The sequence below is a fragment of the Motacilla alba genome, chromosome 4A (assembly GCF_015832195.1).
Source record: "Motacilla alba alba isolate MOTALB_02 chromosome 4A, Motacilla_alba_V1.0_pri, whole genome shotgun sequence".
Lineage (NCBI taxonomy): Eukaryota > Metazoa > Chordata > Aves > Passeriformes > Motacillidae > Motacilla > Motacilla alba.
In genome coordinates, this window is record NC_052045.1 from 16,547,539 (window position 1) to 16,573,683 (window position 26,145).

Sequence of the window (26,145 nt, forward strand, 5' to 3'; positions counted from 1 at the left end):
TCTTTCATCTCCTTTAAATATTTGTAGCTGTCTCAGCAAAAGGCCAAGGACTGGGGTTTAGGTGTAGTTGCAGCTCTGCTAAATACAACCTTGAGCAAGCACTGAGCGTGTAGAGCTGGGGCACATGGGGCTGGTCAAAGTTGGAAATTGTGGAATAATCTCATGTAGGAGCATCCCTGTGTTGGCAAATGGCAGAAGAGCAGAGGCTGTTGGAGGTCACAGAGTCAGAACTTGTCCCAGCAGAGCCAGAGCTGTCCCCCCAGGACTGAGGTTTGTAACATCTCCACCCCCTTTGGGCAGGAGTTGCCAGGGGTCACTCACCCTTACAGTAAAAAAGGGGTTTCTTGTGTCAGGATTAAATTTCCCCTGTTTTGGTTTGTGCCAATTAGCCCTTGTTCTGTCACTGGACTGCGCAAGTCCAGTTCAAGTTGTATCCAAGTGTTTCCAAGATGAAGAATTTTGCTTTTCCTTAAGATGCAACCCTGTAATTTCATCCTCTTCCACTGTCTCAGGCCTAGTATGCCCCATCAGGTGTGGAAACCCACAATTTTAGCACTGGTTTACAAAATGCAGGTTTGTTGCGCAAAAATAGTAACCAAAACATTTGGAACTATTTAACTTAGGTCTTGAGTTATTTTGAGTTAAGGCAGTGTGTGAACCTTCTCGTTTCAAATGGAACTGTTTTGTTTTAGCCCTGACTGAATTAAAAATAAAGAAATCAAAACCTCATGAAGTAGCCATGAGGCCCCACATCCTCTGGACTAAGCTGTGATATAAAAATCTCTGCATTTGTCTGGCCAACACTCTTCATTGTGATTCAAGAAACACCAATTTTAATATAGAACTAAAAATTGTTAAGACTCTTCTGGAATTTAAAATGTCTCTCCTTTCCTGAAACCTGACAAGTCGGTGATGTTTCCTAAGTGAAACCATGAGCTGTCCCTGAGTAAATTCTGTTACAAGCCCCTGATTGCAGTTTTTCTTGAGCTCAGTTTAGTAGAGCCTCACCTCCCTTGGTGGCAGAGAGCACAGGTGAGGGGTGAGCAGAGCTCACACATTCCCATAGCGCTGTTTTGTCAGGAAAAATGGGTAAATAATGTCATCAAATTGAGGGTCATTCTATGTTGTAAAAATCAGTGGAACGAACACCACCTTGAAGGGCTCTGATAGAAAATGATACTGTAGGTAATGTAGGATTCATGTTCATTTAAAACTGACTGTCTTTGGCATTAGAGAGACACAGCAATGCTGTGTTCTTGCAGCCTGCCACAGCCAGGGTTAACGCTGGAGCCTCTGCAGCTGCTGCCTCAAACATCACCTTTGCAGGCTTGGTGGAATCCATTTTCCATGTCAGCAGCGTGCAGTTCCTGCATGCATCTTTGAATCACTCTTTACAGGCTTTCAGTTCGGGGTGGCTACATCATCTTTTAAGATACTTTCTTTTTATTTTTTTCCTTTTTAAGTAATGTTTTTAGACCATATCTCTGCAGAGCAGCATGGCAAGCCCTTAAGGTCAGACTCTGATTCCAAATTCAGCATCTGCCTTGATAGCAGAGCTGTGCTATGGGCAATGTGAAGGGTTTATTTGCCTCCCAGTTGACTGGACAATTTAAGTAGTAGCTGTGAATTTGTACCATGCCCTGCTTGGTCATGAAGGAAAACTGCTGACCAGGTAAGATTGGCTTGTCTGTATCCCATTAAACGTATCTCTAAAGTAATTTTTTAAAGGAGAACTGGAGAGCTGTACACACAAACTCAGGTGCAGGATGAAGAGACACAGAGGATTCTTCAGCATTTTTAAATTAACCCCTCATTCAATTTCGTGCATGGACAGCCTGAAGCCCTTTGTCCTGCAGGTGTTGGGAATGATATTTGCAGGCATTGGCCAGGTGAGGGAGCAGCCAGGAGATGTCTGCCTTTATTCTCTGAGCACTGTGCCTGTTTTTCAGGCAGCTTTTCCCACGATTCCAGTTTGGGTGCTCTTTTATCTTTCCTACAGGATCCCTGTGCTTGGATATTGACCATCTCCCACTGCAAGGAGAACAGAGCACTCAGACGTTGTGCTGCAGCCTGTTTTTAAGGGGAGGTTTAAACTGCAGCGGGTGGTTCTAAAAGCAGGAAGTTCCTGCAGCCTGGGTCACACGACACGGATGGAGATGCAGATTATTGGTCTCACAAACACACCCCAGTGCACCAGAGCCTTTGGTCTGCCTAAACTTGCACAGTCCTGTTCCTGTTGGACAAATGAAGCAGGATCACGCAGGAGAGGGATGTGCAAGTCTAAAGTCCAGCTGCTGCTTCATATTCCTAGGAATGACTTCCTAGGATGGTCACAGGTCTAACCCCAGCTCCTTGGGTTTGTCATTACCAGCCCTTTGCCCTCCTGGCTTTGCTGCACTGGTTAATTTAAAAGTGCAGGGGTTGAACTGTTTGCATGGGCTTTTTTTCTTTAAATATTTGCAGTATATTCTAAATATTTCACAACAGGAGGGAAGGACAGAGAGATGACTCAAGCGTGGAAGTGAGCTTTGAATGTGTGTCTGTATTTCTTCCCTGTTCTTTGTAAATCCTTTTATAAGACACAAATTCTCATGCCTGGGCCATTTCCCATCATCACATTACACATGTAATTGTATTCTGCCATCTCAAGTTCTCATGTGACATCCTCCCTATTCCTCTATCTCTTGCTCTTCACACACAAGAAAAGGAGAAAAAGCAAACAAGAATAAAACCAGACAACACCGAGTGAGCTGCACTTCTGCCAGAACAATGATCTTTGTAAGTGCACCAAGATTGCCCCAGGCTTCTTATCCAACACTCTCCTAACCTATGGGATATAGTGGAACTGGTCCTATTCAGTGGAGTCCTCTTGGTCATTTTTATTTTTGGCTTGCTTGGTCCTTTCTTGCTGAATGTCCTGTTTACCCGGGGATTCACCAGTGTCCTGCTGTCCCTTTTCCCTCAGCTGTGGCACACAGCTGTCCCAAATCTCTGTGGGTGCCCAAGATACTCTGTTTGTGCCACCACACCACTGTGACATTCCTGCCTCACACTTTTTTACCCCTAGGAGGTGACAGGAGAGCTTTTGAAATTAAAGCTTTTGAAATTAAAGCCTTGTCCTAATGAATGAACCCATTTCGCAGGGAAGGCAGGGTTGTGGGCTGCAGCTGGGAAGAGCTTTCCTTTCTGAGTCAGCATCGAGGAATTTAACCTTTGCCTTGGAGAAAGCAGCACAGCATGAAGTAGTACAGGAAGAAAGAAAGGGATTAATTTCAGAGCAGTTAAATAGTTACAGCTCCTGTGGATCCAGAGAAGCCCTCCTTATCTCCTCACCGGAGTCCCTTTGAGGTTTGTTCACCTGCTCTCACCTGTGCTTCTCGGCAGGTAGAAGTGGCTCTGGCCAGCTGTGCTTTGTGCAGGGGATCCCAGCTCGGCTGGATTCAGGAACACCTCAGGATTTGACTCTCAGGCCTTGGTGAAGGCTGGATTCACACTGACACTTCCAGATGTCCCTGCCCACGGGGGACACTGCGAGCACTGTCCAGGGGCTCTGGGTTACAAGGACCCGCCTGGCGACTGCAAGGTTCGGTCTGATTTGCTACATCACAGGAGGGACCCCTGGCTACCCCCCAGGTTTACTCTGCAGTCAACATTGAGACCATTACTGCACTTAATTTAATTTGAACTTTGATTGCAGATTTACAGCAATATGAGATAAACTACAGTGGCACACACCGACCAACTAAAGGGGTGTTCCCTGGCCTCCTCCATCCTAATTGGTGACCACCTCACAGGAGATTTCCTGTCACCCGTCGGTTTGTTCCCACTTGCGTATTTCAGGGTTTATTGCTGCTGGGACTGATACCTTTAACATGTCTTGGAGGCCCATCCGTGCTTTCCTGAGCTTTCTGACAAGTCTTGCAGCAGGAGACTCCCACCCTTCTGCTTCAGGCTGGGTGTTTTCACCCATGTGAGAGCAGTGCATTAGTCTGGCTCTCTAGGTACCTTTGTGTTTCATTTCTGGTCAGTGAGTGCTCATTTGAATCAGAAAATCTTTTAGGTTGGAAAAGACCTCTGACACCACTGGATCTGATCTTTGACCAATCACTGCCTTATCAATGAGACCAGAGCACTGAGTGCCACATCCATTCCTTCCTTGATCACCTCCAGGGATGGTGACTCTGCCCGTCCCTGGGCAGCCCATTGTAATGTTTAACAACCTTTTCCATGAGAAATTCTTCCTGATGTCCAGCCTGACCCTCCCATGGCACAACTGGAGGCCATTCCTTTTCCTCCTGTCCCTGTTCCCTGGGAGCAGAGCCCAACACCCCCGGCTGTCCCGTCCTGTCAGGGAATTGTGCAGAGCCACAAGGTTCCCCCCGATCCCCCTTTTTTCCAGGCTGAGCCCCTTTCCCAGCTCTCTCAGCTGCTCCTCATAGGACTGACTCTCCAGACCCTTCCCCAGCTCTGTTGCCCTTCTCTTGACTCTGTCCAGCACCATTCTGTCAGCAGAGAACTGATTTTGTCACCACCACTTTCTCAGTGGTATCTGTACATTTTTGTGAGCGTGGCAAAAAAATAACCCTGTCAGCAACAGAAAGGCCTATCCTATGGGCAAAAGACAAAAGACCATGAGCTCCTTTTTCACCCAGTCTGGTGCATTGCACTGTGCTATTGTCACCCAATGCACAGCCCAGTGCACTGCGTTAGAGGCTGCACGTATGTTGGGGCAGGTGATGTTTGACTGCACCCACCAACCTGCTGTGAAGGCATGGAGTGACACAATGGGGAATGGCTGTGACCTGACAGAGGGCAGGGTTAAGACTGCCTCCAGCTCGGGGGTCCCTGGCCCAGGAAGGACACAGAGCAAGTCCAGAGGAGGCACCAAGATGATCAGAGGGACGGAATACTACACCTATGAGGAAAGGTTGAGAGAATTGGGATTGTTCAGCCTGGAAAAAAGAAGGCTACGTGGCGCTCCAGTACACGAAGGGAACCTACTAGAAAGAGGGAGAAAGACTATTGACAAGGGCCTGGAGAGACAGGACAAGGGGGAACAGATTAAAACTGAGAGTAGGTTTGAGATTAGGTATTAGGAAAAAAAACTTCCTTGTGAGGGTGGGCAGGCCCTGGCACAGGGTGCCCAGAGCAGCTGTGGCTGCCCCTGGATCCCTGGAAGTGTCCAAGGCCGGGTCGGACACTGGGGCTGGAGCAGCCCGGGACAGTGGAAGGTGTCCCTGCCCACGGCAGGGGGTGGAACGAAATTATATTTAAGGTTCCTCCCAACCCAAACGACTCCGTGATTCTACTAAACCATGCTGCTGCAAGGTGTATCCCTTCAAACAGTTGTTTTGTCCCCACTTGTCTTGAGAAGTATTTATGTAGGTCACTTAAAAATATCCCGGGTTTTGTCTCGTCCTTTACAGTTGACGCGTGGCCTGCCCCAGGCCTATGGCTCAGCTGTGAAGTGCTTGCCCTTCACCTGGAGGATTCCCACCAGCCGACACACGTTTAGACACCATTTATGGGTGATTTTCCCTCAGATAAGGTGCGGAACCGTTAATTTCGCGCTCAGGGACAGGACCCCGCACTCTCCCGGCGCCCTCAGGGAGCGGCGGCTGCGTGTGGGACGTGACCGGGGCCGGCGCCGCAGCCCCGCCCCCGAGAGGCGGGATATCCGCTGACGGACAGGAGGCTCGACCAATAGAAACGCAGAGAGGATAGCACAGACCAATCGCTGACGGGAGGGGCGGGGCCAAGCGCTCTGGGTGGTGGCGGCGCGGGCGGCGCTGCGGCAGAACGCGGAGGCGGCGAAGCGGAGCGGGTTCAGCGGGAGCGGAGTGATTGCGGCCGGCTGCAAACATGTCTCTCTCCAACAAACTCACCCTGGACAAGGTGGACGTGAATGGCAAGCGCGTCGTCATGAGGTGAGGCGTTGCGGGGGGAATGTGGGTCCTCTGAGGGCCGCCCTTGCTCCGTGCTCCTCGCTGGGGCCGGGCCGCTGCCCCCCGGTAGCAGCCCCTTGCCCGAGCCTGGCACGTCGATTTGTGCGGTTTTAATTTATTTTCTTCTCGCTCGCTGGGTGTTAGAGAGGCTCCTGCATCATCGTCGAGCCGGCCCGGCTCCCCTGCGGGGGCCGTGGTGGCCGGGCAGGGTGTAAATCCCGGCCCGGCTCGCCGCCCTGGATCGCCCGTCTCGCACGTGTGTCGGCCACAGGAGGCTGGAGGGCAAATCCAGCCAGCCTGCCATGCTTTTATTCCAGAGAGCTACCCCAAAAGTGCTTATTTCCTAGTTATTTTTTTTCCTTAATGCAAATTCCAAAAGCATTGCAGTAAAAAAGTGAAGATACGGCTCTGCTCAGCTGTCCAAATACCAATAATAATTCATTTCTTAGCAGGAATCGAATCACAGAATCACAGGGTGGCCTGGGTTGGGAGGGCCCTTAAAGCCTATCTCTTTCCATCCCCATGCCAAGGACACGAACACCTTTTGCTCGACCGGGTTGCTCCAAGCCTCTTCTAGCCTGGCCTTGGACACTTCCAGGGGTGGGGCGTCAGCGCAGGCTTTCAGCACATCCTGGTCTGAAACCCTAAAATAGGCATTCATTGCTTATTTATAAAGCATCAGTGCCTGAAAGCCTAATGTTGAAATTGTTGCCAAATTCTGGGAGATAAGGGCACGAAGGTACGTCGTGATATGTCCTGCTCGAAATACTTTAATTATGGGGTAGTTTGTTCAAGGTCACTATGAGGTGGTTACCGTGTGCGTGTTATCTGCTCTGTGAGTAGGCAGGGATAGCAAAACTATAGCTCTTCTTATTTGCAATCTGACAGACAACTTGCTCTTTTTTCTCCTTGTCTCTTCAACCTTGTTTTGAACTAGTTCCCTAATTTGATTATCAGAAACCAGCCCATGTAGCAAGTACTGAAGAAGCTTGCTCTGGATTTCCGTTCACTTTCTAAGTCTGGTACAACAAAAGATCTCTCTGTAGAAGTCTGTACCTGACTGGTTTTTTGGCCATCTGACTGGTTTTTTTCATTTCTGAGTCATGTTACAGAGAGCAGCCATGCATTGGCAGGCAACGGGCTGGGTCTTCCCGCTCAAAATCTCAGTTAATTAATGCTAACTAATTAATTTTGCTGTTCCGTGAGGGACTACCCAAACGCAGCAGGTGAGCTGCCAGGCTCCGTGTCTCCTGCCCGCATCTCACCCCTCTGAAACGAGTCCCCACGTGCTCTCCGTAGTACTAAAATCGATACCTCTTCTTTTTCTCCTCGTGTTCATCGTAATTTTGGCTTACTCACATCCTGCTTAACTTCGGGTCCTAGTGCCGAAGCTTCAGGAAGAGTTGAGAATGGGGAGGAGAGAGGGCTCAGGGGAGCTCAGGTTTCAATGGTCTGCAGGGACAAGAAGGCTGAGCTGGACCTTTCTTTTGTAGTTTTGATGGCTCTGTAAAGCAAACTGTCCTTTTATTCTCTCCTTTTAGGATAATGGTGGTTCTCTTTGCCCCTTCTAGAACTCGACCACTGTGCTCTGGGGCTGCCAGTTCAATTTCTTTCTGCTCAGCTACTCCTGTTTTGCTGGCAGCTTTTGTCTTTTCTTCCCATTTGTTTCACGTGCTGAGTGAGCTGCAGGGGGATTCATTCACGCAGCTTGCTGAACGCGGATGTTTTTAATGTATAGAAGGATGAAGGATGCACACTCTGCTCTCTGCCACTCTGCTCCAGCCATGGGTGTTCCCTCCCGTAGCTCAGTGAGCAATTTCTGCCTCCGCGGTTACGCAACGCAGCTTCCTGCACATGGGCACGAGGGATGCCAGGAGAACGGGCTGCTGGAACTCCTCCCGCCAGCCCTCCAGCTGGCACGGGGCAGGGAGTTACCTCAAGATCCAAGTCAGGTCTTCCAGGGAGAATGTGATAAGCCACAGCAGGGAGATTAGAGCTGCAGAGGACAGAAATTAAAGCTTCCTTGAACTGCCTGCTGGCCACAGTAGTCCAGCCAAGTATTTCTGAAACCTCGTTTGAGGACACAAGGTCACTAGTCGTTGTTCATTCCCTTTCCTTTGGATGCTCCTCCTTGGGGATCTGAAATTATACTGTTTAAAAATGAAAAGTTCTGTCTGGCTTTATTTCCTGCTCAGCATTACTGCTGCTCTGGTCCTGAGCATTAGGATGTATTTGTGGCCCAGCTTTCCTGAGTTATTCTAGCAGTGGTTGTTCTTCATTTGTGGTGTTATCACAAGCAGAAATGGCTGATAACACATTGATTTCAGAACTTGTTGACAAGGCAGAGGTGAACGTCTAACTCTAATTGTAACACTGCTTTTCTAGCCAACACCTTTACTGGCAGATTCTCTCACTCATTTGTTGAATACTTAAAATTAAATAAATAATAAATCTGTTGAATATTTAATTTTGCTTCTGATTTTTTTTTTTAGGGTTGACTTCAATGTTCCAATGAAGGATCACAAAATAACCAACAATCAGAGGTGAGCTCTAATTTCCATCCCAAATGGAGACCCCAAAGTCTGCTGTGTCTCTGATTTCATCCCAGTACCTGGAACATTACCATGATTAAACTGTTATTGCTCAAACCAGAATAATGAAGGTGTCAGAGAAAGTCCAACGATTTTTAATTAAATCTTCTGCAGTTGCTAGCAAACTACACTTAAATACAAGACTGATACTCACTGTGGCTGCTGTGGAAAGCATATGGAAAAATATCTGTTATTTTAAAGATCCTAAACTTCCTAGGTTGGCCATGGCCATTTCACAGCCACATCCCTTAGGCTGTGTGTGAAAGTTGTCTCTCTTACTATCCAGAAGTCTCTGTGCCTCCTGCTTACCCTGGGGCTGTGGTAACTTGTTGTCTGTGTTAGAATAATTGTTGCAGTGCAGCACACAAAACCCTGGAGTTTAGAAACAGTGATGCCAGATGTCTTGCCCTGCTGGTCTGCCCCTTGCAGGAGGTGCCAGCTTTGCTCACCAGTGTTCTCACTGCTCATCATTTCTCTACTGGGGCAGGATCCCAGAGTAACCCAGGGGGCCTGGTACTGTTCAGGTGCGTCCTGGCGTTCTTAGCTGAGCAATCAGCAGAATTTAGATTACAAAATGCATTTTAATTCCATGTCCCACATTGCTTGGAAGATAACAGTGAAATGTATGCAAACAGGCTGGGATGGAGAATTTTGTTGATGCTTTCTTAAGGAATTGTTCTATCCAGCTCTTGTGCTCTGTTTCTTTTGTCATTTTTGAGGGACAGCTCCCAGGGCTCATGTGTAAGTGGTACTAATCTGCTTGCCTGGTAAACTCTAATTGAGTCCTTATTAATTGGTTCTTCTGTGCTGTTACAGAATCAAGGCAGCTGTTCCTACCATCAAGCACTGCTTGGACCATGGGGCCAAGTCCGTGGTTCTCATGAGTCACCTGGGTCGCCCGGATGGTGTCCCCATGCCTGACAAGTTCTCCCTGGCCCCAGTAGCTGTGGAGCTGAAGGCACTCCTGGGCAGGTAAAGTGGAAAAGCAGCCTGGTGTGCACCAGGCCCTCCCTGCCAGGGGACCTGGATGTTTTTCTTTCCGCCAGGAAGCCACTGGTGAGGTTACGGTGTGCGTCTTGTGTTTGCAGGGAGGTCTTGTTCCTGAAGGATTGTGTTGGTCCTGAGGTGGAGAAGGCCTGTGCCAATCCTGCTGCTGGCTCAGTCATCCTGCTGGAGAACCTCCGATTCCACGTTGAAGAGGAAGGCAAAGGCAAGGATGCTTCAGGGAACAAGGTGAAACTTCAAGTCTGGCTTTCATGTGTGCCTGCTCTGGTCTTATCTGCTCTTTGCTGCAGATTGATGAGGAGCCAGCAGCCTCTCCAAAGCACTGCTTGTGAACCTGTTCTCAAGAGGATGTCAGAGATCTTTAGTTCAGTGTGTCCCACCGCTGTGCAAAAGCTTTGAGTGGAACACAGTGGATTTCCAAGATGAAACAGCTCAAGTGTAAGGCTGTAGATGACTCTGTCAAAAAAGGAGAAAGAAACAAAAATAGAGCCGTGCAAGAAACTGCTGCTTGTTAGGCTTCAGTGTTGGATGTCTAAAATGAAAACCAGTTTGGAGGCAGTTTGTTGCACCAGGCCCGTAAGAATGATGCTTCCTTTTTGGGTTACATGGCTAATATTTCTGCAACACAGGCATTATCAAACCCTCCTCTAAGCCTGTCTGCTCTTCAGAGCAGTTCTCTAGAACCAGGCTGCCTTGCACCTCTGACATTTTGTTGAAGGTCAGCAGAGTGCTTGCTCCAGACAGCTGCTTTTCTTAGCGATGGTGACCCCGCTGGCTTACAGGGGCCTTGGCTCTGTTCAGATCCAGTGCTTGGAGGGAATGCTGACATGGAGTGCTGCCCTTTATGGGCTGACACAGGACTCCTGGAGCTTAGGAACACAGCACAGAGTTGGTGAGCCTGTGCAGATGGCAGGGGGAAATTGAGCAAATCTGGAATTATTCACTGCTAGAACTGTGTGCCACTGCAGGTATAGTGGCAGGGAAAAGAATGGGGCAAGAATTCCATTTTCTCTGGGAGACAGTCCCTTGGTTTTATGTTTCTGTAATTCCCAGATGATTTAGCTGGGTATTGCCGTGGGTCTTTAGGGCAGTCAGGACTTGGTGAAGTGAAGGAGAGATCTTGACTCCATTTCAGAAGGCTGGTTTATTATCTTATGATATATATTATATTAAAAAAGACCACACTATAACTATACTACAAAGAATAGAGAGAATCATTAGAAGGCGAGACAGGAATAGAAAGGAATCAATAACAAAGTTCTGTGACTCCCAGAGAGTCCCAGAGCTGCTGCCTCCTGGATTGGCCACCAAGCAGAAACATCCCACACTGACCAATGGAGGAAGCACCTGCTGCATTCCACAGCAGCAGATAACAAATTGTTTACACTTGAAGCTGAGGCCCTTCAGCTTCTCAGGAGAAGAAAATCCTAGCAAAGGGATTTTCATAAAATATCACAACCACACTGGGCGTGTGCACATGGAAGCACACACTGCACTGAGCACAACAGGGGAGAGGTGCCAGTGTCAGAGCTGCCTCTCCTAGCAGAGGTGAAAGTCAGTGCTATGGAAACAGTGATGCAATACAGAATTGCAGGTTGCTGACTGGTGCTTAAACTGTGTTTTTTCCAAAGTAGACGCAGTGGTAGTAGTTCCTTCTGTCAGAGCCTCTTGTGTTCTGCTCTCAGGTGGTACTGGTTCTAAGTGCAGCGCGTAGTCTCTGTGCAGCCAGGCAGTTTGCTGAGTGAAGGAGCAGTTGGCAGTGTTGTTGTAGAATCTCTGTGGTCCCTTGCACTTGTCTCCTGCTCAGGCTCTGCTAAAAGGGGCCCCCAAAGCTGTGCTGAGCCTTGCTGCCATCTCTTGGAGTGCCTTCTCACCATTGTCCCTGTGGTGTCACAGCTGGGTGCTGGCACAGGCCTCCCGTGGGGCCATGAGCTGACCGAGCAGGAGAGCCCTGGGAGAGGGGCTGGCCTGATTCCAGTCTGGGCTGTTCCTCTGCAGCAAGTGGCTGCCAGCTACCTCTGAGCAGTCACCTGCTGCCCTAGTGGGCTCTGCTGTCTCTTCATGCTGGGAAGGAGAGCTGAACTGCATAAGCCATCCCGTGAGGATTTAGTAGGATGCTTGGAGGAGTCTTTTAATAGAAATACACCTGTTCTTACCCACTACATACCACACTTATCTGCATTTCCAGCATTGACTGCTTTCACTGTGGCCTGTTGTAGTGTGCAGGCCTTTTATCAGACTGTTCATTGGTTAATCCTCAATCAGTCTTTTAGGGAGCTCAACTTTTTACTTGTGTCTCTTGGTGATTGTGCTTGCTTTGTTCAGTGAGTGAGCATGAATTTGTTTAGCCTGATCTCAGCACTGCCTTGTCTCTCCACACCCTTCCTGTGCTACCTGTGTTCACCACGCAACACTGAAGTCTGTTGGAGAGAAACTGAAAGGTTTGTGGTGCTGCAGTTCAGAAGTGTGAACAGTCTTCAGCAATAGCAGTCTAGGGGAGTTTAAAGTGGAATTTAAATAATTTAAACTTTTTTGTTGCTTCTGCTGGACTGGGAAAGAGCAAATGAAGACAGTGACCCACCGGATGAACTGATGAGTTCCTCAAACTGACCTTTGCTTTGGGTTTCAGTCAAATAGCTGACTTTGAGCTCAGATTCAGAGTCAAAGTCTCAGGGTACAAACTTGTCCTTCTTTCTCTTTTTAGATCAAGGCTGAGCCTGCAAAAGTGGAGGCTTTCAGAGCCTCTCTTTCCAAACTGGGAGATGTCTATGTCAATGATGCTTTCGGCACTGCACACCGAGCTCACAGGTGGGTACCCGTTTCCCATCCACAGACAGAACTGCAGAACAGTATCTGCTGTGGAAACACATCAAATACTGCCCCCGAGGAGTTCTAACTTCCTTTTGGGCTTACCCCACTATCACTGTGCTGTGTTTGTTCCTCAGTAGTGGATTTACTGGAGGTAGTTGTCATCAGTGTGTGCTCTTTCAGGTTTGTCTCTTGAAATGAGATCTTAAGACTTTCATTGACCTTTTTTAGACTTTGAAGATGCAACAATTACTTGCTTAGGGCTTGTATAAATTGTCCTGCAATGAAATCAGCCCTCTTTTCCAAAACATTAATTGCTCCAGAGTTACTATTTTCATGGGATGTGTTTGGATGTGTGTACTTACAGACTGCAGTGGTCCTCTTGGAAGAAGAAATCACTGCTCTTGGCTATTTTTATTTGTCCTCTGGTGTCTTGGATCACCAGTTGAGATGATAATTGTCTTGCAAATCAATATTTCTGTGCAAAACCAGTGTCAGAAATGAAGCATGTACAGCTGTCTTGTCAAACCAGGAAAGCAAAGCCCCTGTGTGTGTTCTCTTGCAGGTGGTAGCTGTTCTCATTGCTGCAGCTGACTGAAGGGTTGGCTTTGAAATGCTGTGAGACATGGGGCTGTTTCTACACCCCAATGTCTCATGGAAAAAGGAAATTTTTCCTTTCCTCACTTTTTACTTTAATTCTGCAGCTCCATGGTAGGTGTCAATCTGCCTCAGAAGGCTGCTGGCTTCCTGATGAAGAAAGAACTGGATTATTTTGCCAAGGCCCTAGAGAGTCCAGAGAGACCCTTCTTGGCAATTCTTGGAGGGTAAGGCTCAAGACCATTGTGACTGTATTTCTCTAACTGCCCTAAGAAATGTCGTGCTGCTTTGGCTTGGTTTAAGCATGTGCTTTCCTTTCAAGTGTACCTGCAGTTCACATTTGTAGCTGACTCCTGAGATGTGAGATGTGGATTAGAGAGAAGCTAACTGACACATCTGCTCCTGTGATGATACAATCTGGCTGTCTGTTGTCATTCCCCAAATCAAGACAGTCCCCAGCAGTTTTTTTGCCCAGATGAGCCAGGAGAGCAGTTAGAGCCATGTGATGGCCCAGACATTGTCAGTGACCTTTCCCCCCAGTTCAGGGTACAGGCGTGCTCAGGCTCAGCACTCTGTAAATTGACACGACCTCTCATTATGCAACAGGCCCTGCTGGGGCTGCAGGCTCTGCTGGGCAGTCAGGGGAAATCAGGCTCTAAGGGGCTAAATGAGAGTTACTTAAATAGAAAAGAAGAAATGGAGGGCTGAATAATGCTCTAGTAAGTTGAATTTTAATGCTAGCCTGCTAACTTGCAAAATTCTTTTTGTCCATTCCCAACAATTCTTTTGTTGGATCATTCTCTAGAACAGTCTTGACATGTGAAAGTCACAATATTCATTATTCACTGTTTTTCCTTTTCTCTCTTACCAGAGCCAAAGTTCAGGATAAGATCCAGCTGATCAATAACATGCTGGATAAGGTCAATGAGATGATCATTGGTGGTGGAATGGCATTCACCTTCCTCAAAGTGCTCAACAACATGGAGGTATGAGGAGAACAATTCTGTGTCTGCTCCTAGTGGAGAATGTGGTCTGAATGCCCCTTACACGTTCTGGATTGAGCACAGGCTCTCTTGGATTTCTGCAAGAGTAGGGAGCACTGAGAAATTACTTGACAATCCCTTTGCAAAACTCAGATTGCTGCTATGTCTCTCCATGTGCTTTAAGAAAACAATCTTTCCAGAGCTGCTGTCTGAGCAGTTTGGGTGCTGATGTTCTCTTCTGTCATGACCAGGAGCTAAACAAACACCTCTCTTAAATTTCCCAAATGTCTCCTTTAGATTGGCAACTCTCTGTTTGATGAAGAGGGATCAAAAATTGTCAAGGACCTGATGGCCAAGGCAGAGAAGAATGGTGTGAAGATCACTCTGCCTGTTGACTTCATCACTGCTGACAAATTTGATGAGAACGCACAGACTGGGGAGGCCACAGTGGCTTCAGGCATTCCTGCTGGCTGGATGGTGGGTTTGAATGGGAAAGGAACTGACAGGAGGAGAGGGATAGGGTGGGTAGGACACCTCTTAAAGGAGTAAAAAGAGTAATTGTGAGCCTTGGCAAATGTTCTGAGGGCAGTCAAGCTGTGTGGAGTTTGTTGGTTTAATGAAATTGAAGCCCTGTTGTTTGTTCGGAATTTTTAAATCTAAAGTAGCTTCTGTGAGATTTGGATTAAAACAGCAGAATTCCTCTCCCAACATGCAGATCTGAATGCAGTAGAAATCCCTTTTATTTGACTAGAATTTAAGTAGGATTGGCAAAGTTTTCTAACTAAGGCTTCAAGAAGCTGACATTGATTTAAAATTGACTTACTGGAAGATTAAGAAGTGTTAGGAAGATAAATACCCCCCCAGACTCCACCCTCCTGCAGCAGCTGCTGGCAAATCTGTCTGTGAATAGAGAGAAATTCTTGTTTCATGTTTGGGGTGAGGGGGAAGCTTCTGGCTGGGCATGGGGGATTTGAGCTGGGGGTCAGCAGTGAGTGACTTCTCTCACTCACTTCCCTTAGGGCCTGGACTGTGGCCCTGAGAGCGTGAAGAAGTTTGTTGAAGTTGTGGGAAGGGCCAAGCAAATCGTGTGGAACGGTCCAGTGGGAGTCTTCGAGTGGGACAAGTTTTCCAAAGGAACCAAAGCTCTGATGGACAAAGTGGTAGAAGTAACTGGAAAAGGCTGCATCACCATTATTGGTAAGTAGTTGTGTTCTTCTGTTTCTAAATGCATGGAGGAAGCTTGTGATGGCCAGCACTGTGATAAAAATACTGGTCATATTATTTTCCTCAAGTTCTCCTCTGTCCTTCAGCTTGGGCCTTCAGCTGGATAAAATCTGAATTTCTTGTGTGTCTCATGGATTCTGTTTGTGCTACAGGTGGTGGAGATACAGCTACTTGCTGTGCTAAGTGGAACACTGAGGATAAAGTCAGCCATGTCAGCACAGGAGGTGGTGCCAGCCTGGAGCTGCTAGAGGGTAAATCCTCTTTTATCTTCATTTGTTTGAGTAAATGCGGAGTTCTGGGTGCTTTACCATTATCATTTATCAAGAAAGCACAGCCACAGAGGAATGTCTTTTCTGTGCCAGCACGTGGAGTTAGTTACATGTAGCTTTGTAGCTACAGGCTCCTCTTCTGTTCTGTAGGCCTCACAGACGAAGAGAGGAAGGGAAATGGAATATTCCTGCAGACAGCACAGTGTGCTTCTCCCAGAAAGCAGAAATATTGGGATAGAAAACAAGAGTGGGCTGGATTTTGTCCCTGATCCCTCAGGACATGCCAACCAGCCGGTTGAAAATGCTCGGTTTCTGATAGGGAAGCCTCATCAGAACAGTCTGGAATTCTTGCCAGAAGTCTCTTCTTCCTGTTTGGAATTCCCTTGGTTTCGGGGAGCCCTCTAGTGCTCACCGACAAACCTGCACGAGGGTACTTGGAATTCAAAATGGTGAGGAGGGAAGGGATTCTTGTAACTAGTTCCATTGTTCTCTAAACGACTTTTCATTTCCTCTGGTAATTTGCCGTTTCCCAGTGTGTGTAAATTATCCAGTGCTGTCAACTCCTCTGGAGAGGAGAAACTTCAATAAACTGCCTTGCAGCTGCTGTTTGCAGGAGTAAGATGGGAGACAGAGCTTTTGTTTCTGTTGCCTAGGGAGTGATGGGGAAGGGAAAGAATGCAGATGGCTCGAAGGAAACGCTGTGTATTCAAAAGCGCAAACTTGTCCAAGTTTTGGCCCGAAATATGGGTTTGTGTGTGTGATCTTTTAAATGTAACGGAAGTCTGGCTAATTAGAAAAGCTTCTGAAGATGAAGAAAGGGGGAAAAATCCCTGAAAACTCAGCAAACTAGTGAGTTGTGAATGGTGTTACAGTTCAGTCCTGCTGCAAAGTTTGAGCATTAGAAAGTTGTTTTTCTGAGGAAAGGCAAAACCAGAGTGATGTCTGTTCATTAATAAAGTAGGACAAAAAAGCTTAAAATGCTTTAGAAAATGTTGCACTTTATTAATCTAGGCCATTGTACTCAAAGATGAGACTATTCTTTGATTCCATCAGTTGGAAAGAGACATGTAAATGTCTCAACCTCTGAGTGATTTAGTTATTTAAAGACCTGAGACTCATAGGAAGCTTTTTCTCTTAAATAATTCTTAAAATTTCCACCACAATCCCCAGAATTCTATTTACATGCTACTAGGGATTAAAAAAATTATGCAGCAACTCCCTAAATCAAATCAAAAATCTGTTTGCCATCAAATTTAATGGAAAAGGATGCTGGGTGTTTGGATCTGGCCCTAGCAGGACTTGGACAGAAACGTGCCATTACTGTTGAGGGTTGATGGCTGGGCTGTGTTAGGAATCTCTCTGCTGACATCTGAGTGCAGCTGTGCCCTGGGGGGATTCACTGTGTGCAGCAGGTCCACGCAACCACTGTGGTCAGTGTGGAGCCAAACTTTTCCATTTTCAACCTATAATTCCTGATTTGCTTTTTAAAATTACATCTCTTTGAATGTTGCAAGTTGTTTGAGCACGGAGAGGTCCTTAACCCTGCCGCTGTGTTTTATCTGCCCCCAGGTAAGGTTCTCCCTGGTGTGGATGCCTTGAGCAACGTGTAGAGCGCAGAGCCCCACGCCCGGTCCCGTGCACAGCCCCTGAGATCCAGCACTTCAGCGCTTCGGTATTCCAGCTCTGCCAGAGGCAGATCCCAGAATGTAAACCGGAACGGGACCTTGGAGCAGGAGGGAGCAGGAGAGAGCAGAGATTTTCCTGACTGCAGTTTACATGATGTGGGTTTGTCCACTGTTACCCCACTTGAATTAACGTAGTGAGTTGAAGCTGTTGTTGTGAATTTAGAGTGTATATATTTATATTTTGCCTTTTCAAAGAGATTAATCCCTGTTAGATGTATATCTCAGAAAGGAGTGCACTGTCCAGCTTCCATCCTAAAGGCATTTTCATCACTTGACACGGTTCAGAAACCAGAGGGGACTCCAGTTTTTTGGAGGTTGGTTGTAATAGCTGCTGAATAAACATATTTCAAGTGCTCCTAGTTGTATGTTGTCCTTATTTCAGATTTTTAGAATGATCTGCATTAAAACACCTTCTAGCATCTGGAATCTGAGCTATTTTTCCTATTTGCTCTAATTATAATATTTCTAAATCTCCTTTTGTGTTTGTCCAGTGGTTCTATAAGCACCCAGTCATCATCAACGTGAACTTGGTTGGTAGGGAAGTAAATTGCCACAGCTGTGCTGTAATGTTAAAACTATAATGCCCCTCATAATAAAGTAAGATGAAATTTTGCATGTGCAAGTCAAGTAAGAAAAATGCAAGTTCAGCTGCTTGTCATCTAGAGAACTTGCCTCATAGTGGGCAACTAATTATTTAATGCCAATACAAGAAGAATTTTGAAGACTGAGATGGGTACAAATGAAGTTCCTGCCAAACAGAATTGCTACGTGCCTCTGTTCTGTTTGTGGTCCCAAAAGCACTGACAGTAGCATGGTAACACTGCACGCTTGGACCCTGAGGTTTGGTGTGGCTTCAGCAGGTACTGTCAGTGAAGGCCCAGCAAGGTGGTTGCAGTGCCTGGAGCTGGATTTCCACGTGCCCTGCCGTGTGCTGGCTCCTGTGCTGGCTGCAGGGCTCAAATGTGAGCACAGGGTGGCTCAAAACCAAACCTGGGACTTCTCCAGCCTCAGCCCAGCCTTGGCTTTGGGTTATGGCAGCAGTCGCAGCTCTGCTCTGAGGAGAGGCACTGCTCCAGCTGAACTGCTGCTGGATCTTCCTGCTGGATCCAGGAAGAGTGAGTGGTGTGGGGCAGCCATGGCCTGGTTTGATTTTAATCAAACCCCTGGGGTTTGATTCCCAGTGAAATCCCAGCAGGGGTGCTCCCAGGAGGTTCTGCACAGCACAAAGCATTGGGCTGAACCATGGGGGGAGTCCCTGAGGTAAGTGACAGGTCACAACACAGATTCTGTTTTTCAGTTAATTTCTATATATTAGATACTACCAAAACAAAATGAAAGTATGTATTAGAACAGAGACACACTGCCCAATTTTACCTAGTCATGAGGGGGTGTGACTTAAAACCCCATACTGCTGAAGAGTAGTGAAGCTGCTATGAAATATATAGCTGCTACAGTTTAAAGCTAAAAGTGACTATTGCAAAGAAAGTAGAAATAATGCAAATTACTGCAGCACTGTGGTCTCCTTCTCCTCTTCCTCCCCTCCTTTGTAACTCTCCCAAGCATTGTCTGATGGCACATGAATGATGCACATTTTTGCTGTGCCGTGCTCGTGTTTTCCAGGCAGGGGTGCAGACCTCCGACAGCTGCAGGAACGAGGCAAAGAAAGGAGGGGGCTTGTCAGCCACAAAAAGACCATGGATTTTGGAAATCCAGTACTACAAAAACAAACATTCCACCATGTCTTGTAACAGATCCTCGTTGTCTGGCTCTGGCAAACAAGGCCTCATGACAGCACAGCCCATTTTTGTGTCACTCTTGTGCCCCTGTGCTTCAGGACTCCCATGGAGCAATAACAGACTTGCCCCCAGCCCTCCTTTCTGGGTGTTTACAGTGGAAGGTTGGTGTGTGGCCACTACCTCTGCTGGCTTTTTCCTCTCCATCAAAAGCAACACAACAAAGCTATCTGTAATTAAATACAGCAAGCAATAATAATGCTCTGTACACACAGATGTCTCTGCTTAAAATCGTTTTTCCACCTGACTTTGGATGCTTCCTACTCCCATCTCTAAAATATCCTTTTGTTTCCATATGGCTTGCTTTGTGTACTGTTCTGTGTTTAACACAGGAACCATGGCACAGCAGGGCCAGAGAGATACTCAGCTTTAAATAAAAACAAATTGTAAATAAAAATGGATGAAGCATGTAAACATGAGACCATATGAGCTGAACACTTGATGGCCACCAGCTGAGTATTTCAGTGATAGTTTCCAGGGTCTTTCTTTAAGTTTTGCCTGTTTATAAATCTTTGACAGGTTGGCTTTTACATTTTTATTGTTTTTTGTTGAGAGTTTCTGTGGCAAGGAATGGTCCCTGTCGGTGGGGTGGAAGAAAGTTTAGAAACAAAGCTGTTGCAGAAAGTTCATGATGAAGGTAATAGATACAGCAGGTTTAGGGGGCTGATACTAAGAGCCAGCTGAAATAGAAAGTCAAGAACTTAAATCCTTTGGCCACACCAACCCCATGGAACATTCCAGACTGGGCAGAGGGGCTGGAAGGTGCCTGGTGGGAAAGGCCCTGGGGGTGCTGCCCAACAGCAGCTCAACAGGAGCCAGGTGTGCCCAGGTGGGCAAGAGGCCAGTGGCACCTGGCCTGTCCCAGCCGTGGTGTGGCCAGCAGGACCAGCACAGTGACTGTCCCCGGACTGGGCACTGCTGAGGCCACTCCTCCAGCGGTGTGTTCAGCTCTGAGCCCTTCACTTGAGAAAGGACGTGAAGGGGCTGGAGCGTGCCCAGGTCAGGGAATGGAGCTGGGAAGGGGCTGGAGCACCAGGAGCGGCTGAGGGAGCTGGGAATGGGCTCAGCCTGGAGCAAAGGGGGCTCAGGAGGGACCTTGCGGCTCTGCACAACTCCCTGACAGGAGGGTGTATGTCGGGGTCTGCTCCCAAGCAACCAGTGGTAGGACAGGGGAGGTTCAGGTTGGATATTGGGAAGAATTTCGTCACGGAAAAGGCTGTTAGACATTGGAAGGCGCTGCCCAGGGAGGCGGTGGACTCCCATCCCTGGAGGTGTGCAGGGAACGACTGGACGGGGCACCCAGCGCTCTGGGCTGGCCGACGAGGTGGGGATCGCTCACAGGGTGGGCTCGCTGCTCTCAGAGGTGTTTGCCAGCCCCGCCGGTGCCGCGGTTCCCCTCGGCCGAGGCGCGCTGCCCGCAGGCGCCCCGCGGCCCCGCCCGTGCGGAACTACAGCTCCCGGCCGGCACCGCTCGCCGGCCCGCCGGGGGATGCCGGGCGCCGTAGTTGCAGCCGCCTGCTGAAAGTTCCCCACGGCATCGGCGGGGGGCCCTTGCCGGAGCTCCCCGGCGTGGCCCAGCGCCGTGCCGGCCGCGGCAGCCCGCGGGGAGCGGCCCGGGATGGATGTGCGGGCGGCCGCGGGGCCCGGCGCCCGCGGGGTAAGGGCGCTGCGCGGGCGAGGGCGCGGCCGCGGCCGCGGGGCGAGGCCGGCGCGGGGAAAGGCCGGCGCTGTCCCCTCAAGCACCCCCCGGGACGGGCCCCCGAGGCGGGGCAGGGCGGCCGGGTGCTCCCGCTGCCCTCACGGGCATCTCCTCCTCCCTCCCCGGGCGGTGTGGGGCGGTGCCGGGGCTCAGCCCGCGCTGTCCGCGGCTCCGGGGAAGGCTGGCCGTGGGGAGGCGGCGGGGCTCGGGGCTGCCGGCGGGTGTGGGAGCCGTCCCTGCTCCTCTCTCCGGCCCCTCCCCGGCTCCGCTGTCGGGTCCCGGTGGTGCCGGGGATGTTTCACCCGCAGCCTGTGCCCCAGCCGCCGGGGGTGGTCCCTGCTCTGCCCTTCTGCATCCGCAGGAGCTCACCCGCACCTGCCCCAGCTCTGAATTTAACAGAAAAGTCTCCAAATCCTCCTGCTTTGATCTCCGGGAGAGCAGATTTGGAGGGTGATAATCCCCAAAGGGTTAAGAGCCTTGCATCCGTGCCTCGGTTCGGCCGTCCCCGGTACGGTCATTGTGGATTTCATTCACAGACTCAGGCAGGGCCATAAATATTCACCGTGACTTCTACCACATGGTCTAAGCAGCTCAAACCCCTTCTGCCTCCATTCCCGCATACTCTTTGGGGAAGGTGAGGGCTGGAAAGCCAGATCTTCAGTGTGGAGGAGCTGTGGTGGACACAGGCGCTGGGGTGATGCTGAGCACCCACTGCTCTTCTTGGTGCTGGCACCAGCCGAGGGCTGGCTGCACCTGGTGGGATAGCCCAGCACTGCCATATTTCAGGCTCCTGGGGGCTGCTCAGACTTCTCACAACATCCACGCCCCGACTCTAGCATCCTCACCTGCATTCTCCCATCATAACGTGCATAAAGAAGATCTCCACTCAGTTTTCAAGTTAAAATTTTCGGCATCGCCTCTGATAAATGATTCTTAATTCAGCCCCAATGCAGCATAAAATAGGAAATTCTGTTTTAGTTCATTTTTCGTTTTTATTCACTTTCTAATGATATTTTTCATTAAGCATCTAATCACGTCCTAGCATTTCTCATCAGTAAGGCTCAAGGTGATTTACAAAAGAGGGAAAAATATGATTATTCCAATTATCCTTATTAAGGCTTAGGTTTTGGGCAGCTTCTGCAGATACTACAGGCCATAAATAATTAAAAGTACAATCTAATTAGGAGAAATCCCCAGTTGTAAACTGAAGTGCCACACTGAAGAAGGCAGTGTGTTACAAGGCATGCCCTTGTAACCTAATCTCCCTGATCAGAACAGAATCCCATTAACCCACAAATCTCCCCTCTCCTGACCTGTGTGCCCCTAGGACAGGTAATTCCATGTGCAGGATCCAAGGGAGGGAGTCTCAGTGACCAAAAGCAGCCTGGAGAGTGTTCTATTGAAGTTCCTTGGCATTTGAATAAAGGTCTTCTGTTTACCAAAATATCCAGCCTGAGCTGAGCAGGGTTGGGCATAGAACTGATGGAGTATTTTAGCAGAAATAGGGTTCAGAAATAAGAATCATTGCTCAAACTGAAGTCCAGAAGATACAAAAAAAAGGTTGTGGCCTGGATCCAGTTCATCCATGTCCTAAATAGAATTCTCACCTGAAACTTGCTCTGAGCTCTTTGTCAAATTTCATCAGAGTTGGACATGGGCTTTCCTGTTTGGGAATTTAGTTGGCTTGTGCTAAACTGGGTCTGTGTATCCCGACACCTGCATGTCCTGCTGGGGGCTGGCTCCATCAGGATCACTGTTTATCCACATAACTCGGCAGCAGGACTACGTGGATGAAGTCCTTGTTCTCATTCCAAGTACCTGCTGTCACATCTGAATTACTCTGTGGGAATGTTTTTGCTCTGATCTGTGCTTACCCAGCTCTCAGCAGTGACCTAATTGCAACCTTCTCGTTAGGCAGAGAAATTTCTGAGTTTGGCTTTGCAGTTCACCTTCTCAGCAAGTAAATCTCTGCTCTGTAACACCGTCTGCCATCACTTGAGCCCAGTGTTCATGAGGGATCGTGAGGCTGATGAGGGCAGTGTGTGTCTCTACAGCAGCTTCTCCCACTGTAGCATTGCAGTGCCTAACTCAGAGCAGGTGTAGACCAGGTAGTCCATGAAAATTCCCGAGTCTGGAGATCTCTAGCAGCTTTCTTACCACTAAAGGAACTGCACCTGTGTTAGTCTGGTGGTGTGTAATTTCCTTGTAAGTTGGTGATATGAGAGCAGCTACAAATAAAGCTGAAAAAGCCCAGACTGCCTGTCTGCCTAAGCCTGATGTGGCTTAATCTTGGTCAAGTTGGTGTAATTTTCAAATGTAACTCAGTGGGATGCTGATTGCAAGTTATATTGAAATGAGTTCCAAAGTTCCTCAGGGTCTTGGACAAACCTGTGTCTTGATATATTTGTGCTGTAATTTCTTCCTTTGTGCTGTGCTGGCTGTAGGTGGGTCTCATTGCTGGAAGCTCTGAGTGGTGAGGCATGGCTGCAGCTCGCAGCAGTGCTGGTGGTACTGGGATGTGCTGCACGTGGCAGGGGAGGACCTGCAGAAATGAGGAAACGGGGAGTGCAGACATTTTGAGCAGCAGAGTGACGGAGGGTGAGAGGGGAAAAATAGAAAAGACAGGAATAAAAACTAAACCACCACCAGGGTTGTAGGTGATGATGGGTTCCCTGAGAACATTCTCGTGTGCTGCTTAGGAGAGGGAGAAGCGAAGAGAAGAGCTTTCCTGGAGAAGTGAATTTCCACACAATGGAGGCTTTGGTTTCTTCCCTTGCACATTTCTAGAGCACTCACATCTTTCTTTCCCTAACCTCAGGAGACGTTCCCATTTCCTTTCATTTACTAGCGTTTGGAAGGAGATGAGGCACTGTTGGGCTCCTTTATTAACTTAAACTGTGGGAAGCTCCACGTAAATCCCTGGATTTCCCAGTCCTGACAGCCAGGAGGTGTTTGTGGAGTCGAACACAAGGTGGAGGTTCCAGCACAGGGAGGGTTTGATGCTGTCCCAGTCCTGAGCCTGTGACTCTTAATCCTGCCTTGCTTTGAAGTCTGAAGCTCAGGAGTCTGCATTAATGATCAAGGGGCAGAGCCGAACACAGAATTCCTATGGCACAAAGGTAAAGGTGTGGGTAGGAATGTGGGAAGAAAATATTTAAGAGCAGCCTGGCATGTTTAGTTAATAATATTAAAAAAGTAATCATGTTAATGTCCTATAGGTGCTCAGGTTCTCAAGGCTTTGAGCATCTTCTCATCCCTTGTAGATCACTGGTCTCCGGCTGGATCCTGTCATGTGCACAATATTAAATTCCTTGAAGAGCAGAAAACTCCAGGTTTGAAAACTCTTGTTCTTCTCTGCAGTGGGAAACTTGCTCTGCCCCCTTAGGCAGGAATGTCTGTTCCCCATGCAGTGTTTCAGAGCTCTGCTTGGCATTTGGCTGTCACTCTGTCCCACTCTGCCAAGTGTCAGTGATCCCTGAATGCTTAAAAAGTTCCTTGGGACTCTCAGCAAATGTGAAGCGCTTCTAAATTTGAGATCTGTCAGGAGCAGAATGCGTTAGAACAATTATTCCTGACTTTGACTTACAGCTATGTTAAAACTCACTTATTTTTACCACAGAGTGTGTTCTTTTTAGGGCTCTGAGCTGTTTCTCTGATTCAGGAGCTGTTTTTCCCAGTTTTTACTTCATGAAGGAAAACAGTCAAAGGGGTTGTGTATCTCACTACACATAATATACAGATATATACAGCATTGTGAAGTCTTGTGTATTTTTTTTTTTTGTGAACACAGGATTTCTTGATGCATTTAATACCATAGTGTAAATGAATATTTATGGAGGTGTTCTGAGGGTTCTGGGTCAGCTGTGTCAGGTAAAAATTCGATCCAAATCCCAGGAGAAAAACCCTACCTCTGACATTGCATTCCCTTCTTGTCCCCAGGGAGTTAAAAAGACAAAATATTTTAAGCCATTGAATGTGCACTGAGCTTTAGTTCATTAGCTAAGAAGGAGTAAGATGTCTTTCCACAGCTACATTCAAAAGTGAAGAACAAAAAGCTACCTTGAAAAATGGCCTTTGGGAAGCAGATGGCAGAAGCCAAGAAACTTGAGCCCTTTGCTAATGAATACTCTGCCCTTAACATTGTCTCTTGTTTCCCACACTTCCATGAGCTGCACATGGATTCAATTTGCCAGTTTTTAACCCTTCTTCCTGGTGCCTGCTCTGAGCACAGTTTGGGAGCTGGGACAGCTGGCAGCGAGGTGCTTGGCTTGGGGGTTGTTTTTGCTGCCTCCTTGTCCTGTGCGAGCTCTGGCTCAGGTGTGTGAGGCAGCCCAGGAGACACGGCTTGGGTGCATCCTGGGCAGAGGGAATCAAAGCTTTTCCAGCTTCCTGGCAAAGGGTGGAACAGAGACAGGGCTGGGAGCAGGTTTGCTTTGATGAAAACACAGCAGCATTCCCACTGTGGCTCCCGTTGGGGAAGGTGTTGGAGCTGGGCTAGGACTTTTTTAAGGAGAGCTGTTTTTCTTGGCATAGCCCAAAAATTGATGGAAAGTCAGGGTGGAGCCAAGGGATTTGGCATCATGGGAATTTCTCACACCAGCTTGTCTTTGTGTGGCAGCACCACAGAAGGGCTTTCTGCTGAGAGAAGCATTTACATCAGATGTTTATTTGAGACAGTGAAATTTATTCCAGTGAGTGATGATTGCCCAGAGTAAATGAAGTTCTTAGTAATGACTGCGTTGTTTCCAAAAGCACAGCTAGCTCCTAGAGTTGCTGTTTCCTAAATTGTTGGGGACCTAATTAACCATAAATTTAAAACAAAAATGGCATTTCATATCAAGAACATAATGCACTTTCACCCCTCATTTTTCTCTTGATAACTGTTAAACAAAGATCACCAGCAGAGTGTGCTGGTGCTCTTCCAGAATGTGGCAGCAGCTTTTGAAAATGATTGTAAAATCTAATCAGACTTTTTTCCATAATTCTATTTTTAGTTTTTCATTTACATGAAAATGAAATGATAATCAATTACCTGTAACTTGATATCTTGCTCTCTCTAATTATCAGTCTTTTTGTAGCTTACTACAGGGAAAAAACTGCCTTTAGGAGCACATCTATGTATTCATAAAAATTCTAATTGGCACTTTTTGAAGAAGTTATTTAAGAGAAATTAATCTATTTTGTTTCAATATGTTTTTTGTACCTAACATTTTTTTCTCCTTTCATTTCTCTTCTTTAATTTCACGTTCAGAACAAGCTGGTTACAGTACAGCTTCTCTGTAGCAGGGGAAGATGGTTCTGCTCCTGCAATTAGCAGAGCTCTGGCATGCACATGGCACTCAGTGTTTCACTGGGACCATGCCTTTACCCTTCCCAGGCAGTGCAGGGTTGCTCCCAGCCAGAGATTGCTGTTGGTTGGGCCTCTTTTATTTCTCACTTTTGAGTCTGCTTCTGACATCAGCATTAAAAATGAGTTGCAAGAGCTTTAAATCGAAGAGCACCCCCTGTCCCCCATCCCCGTGGTATTTATCAATACAGCTGCACCA

At 47.8% G+C, this 26,145-nt stretch overlaps 2 protein-coding genes across 2 annotated transcripts in view; both read left to right on the top strand.

The window, feature by feature from the left end:
* The first annotated feature begins 5,764 nt into the window (after nt 1-5,764).
* On the top strand, nt 5,765-17,464 carry PGK1 (phosphoglycerate kinase 1). The gene is made up of 11 exons (XM_038122877.1): nt 5,765-5,927; nt 8,438-8,488; nt 9,353-9,508; nt 9,625-9,769; nt 12,246-12,349; nt 13,054-13,173; nt 13,818-13,932; nt 14,227-14,406; nt 14,949-15,126; nt 15,306-15,404; nt 16,992-17,464. The coding sequence occupies exons 1-11, from the start codon at nt 5,863-5,865 to the stop codon at nt 17,030-17,032; spliced, it is 1,254 nt and encodes a 417-aa protein (XP_037978805.1). The 5' UTR covers nt 5,765-5,862; the 3' UTR covers nt 17,033-17,464.
* Nucleotides 17,465-20,363: 2,899 nt separating this feature from the next.
* The window catches only part of AMOT (angiomotin), a 61,102-nt gene continuing 55,320 nt past the window's right edge, over nt 20,364-26,145 (top strand). Inside the window, exon 1 of the mRNA XM_038164775.1 lies at nt 20,364-20,557. The gene's annotated coding sequence lies outside the window, so the exon portion shown is untranslated. The remainder of the gene's footprint in view (nt 20,558-26,145) is intronic.

Bases quoted from the DNA above. Each gene is read 5' to 3' on its own strand.
- PGK1 (XM_038122877.1), top strand. From the start codon at position 5,863: ATGTCTCTCTCCAACAAACTCACCCTGGACAAGGTGGACGTGAATGGC. The intron at 13,933-14,226 runs GTATGAGGAGAA...TGTCTCCTTTAG, and splicing joins AAGTGCTCAACAACATGGAG to ATTGGCAACTCTCTGTTTGA. The intron at 14,407-14,948 runs GTGGGTTTGAAT...CACTTCCCTTAG, and splicing joins GCATTCCTGCTGGCTGGATG to GGCCTGGACTGTGGCCCTGA.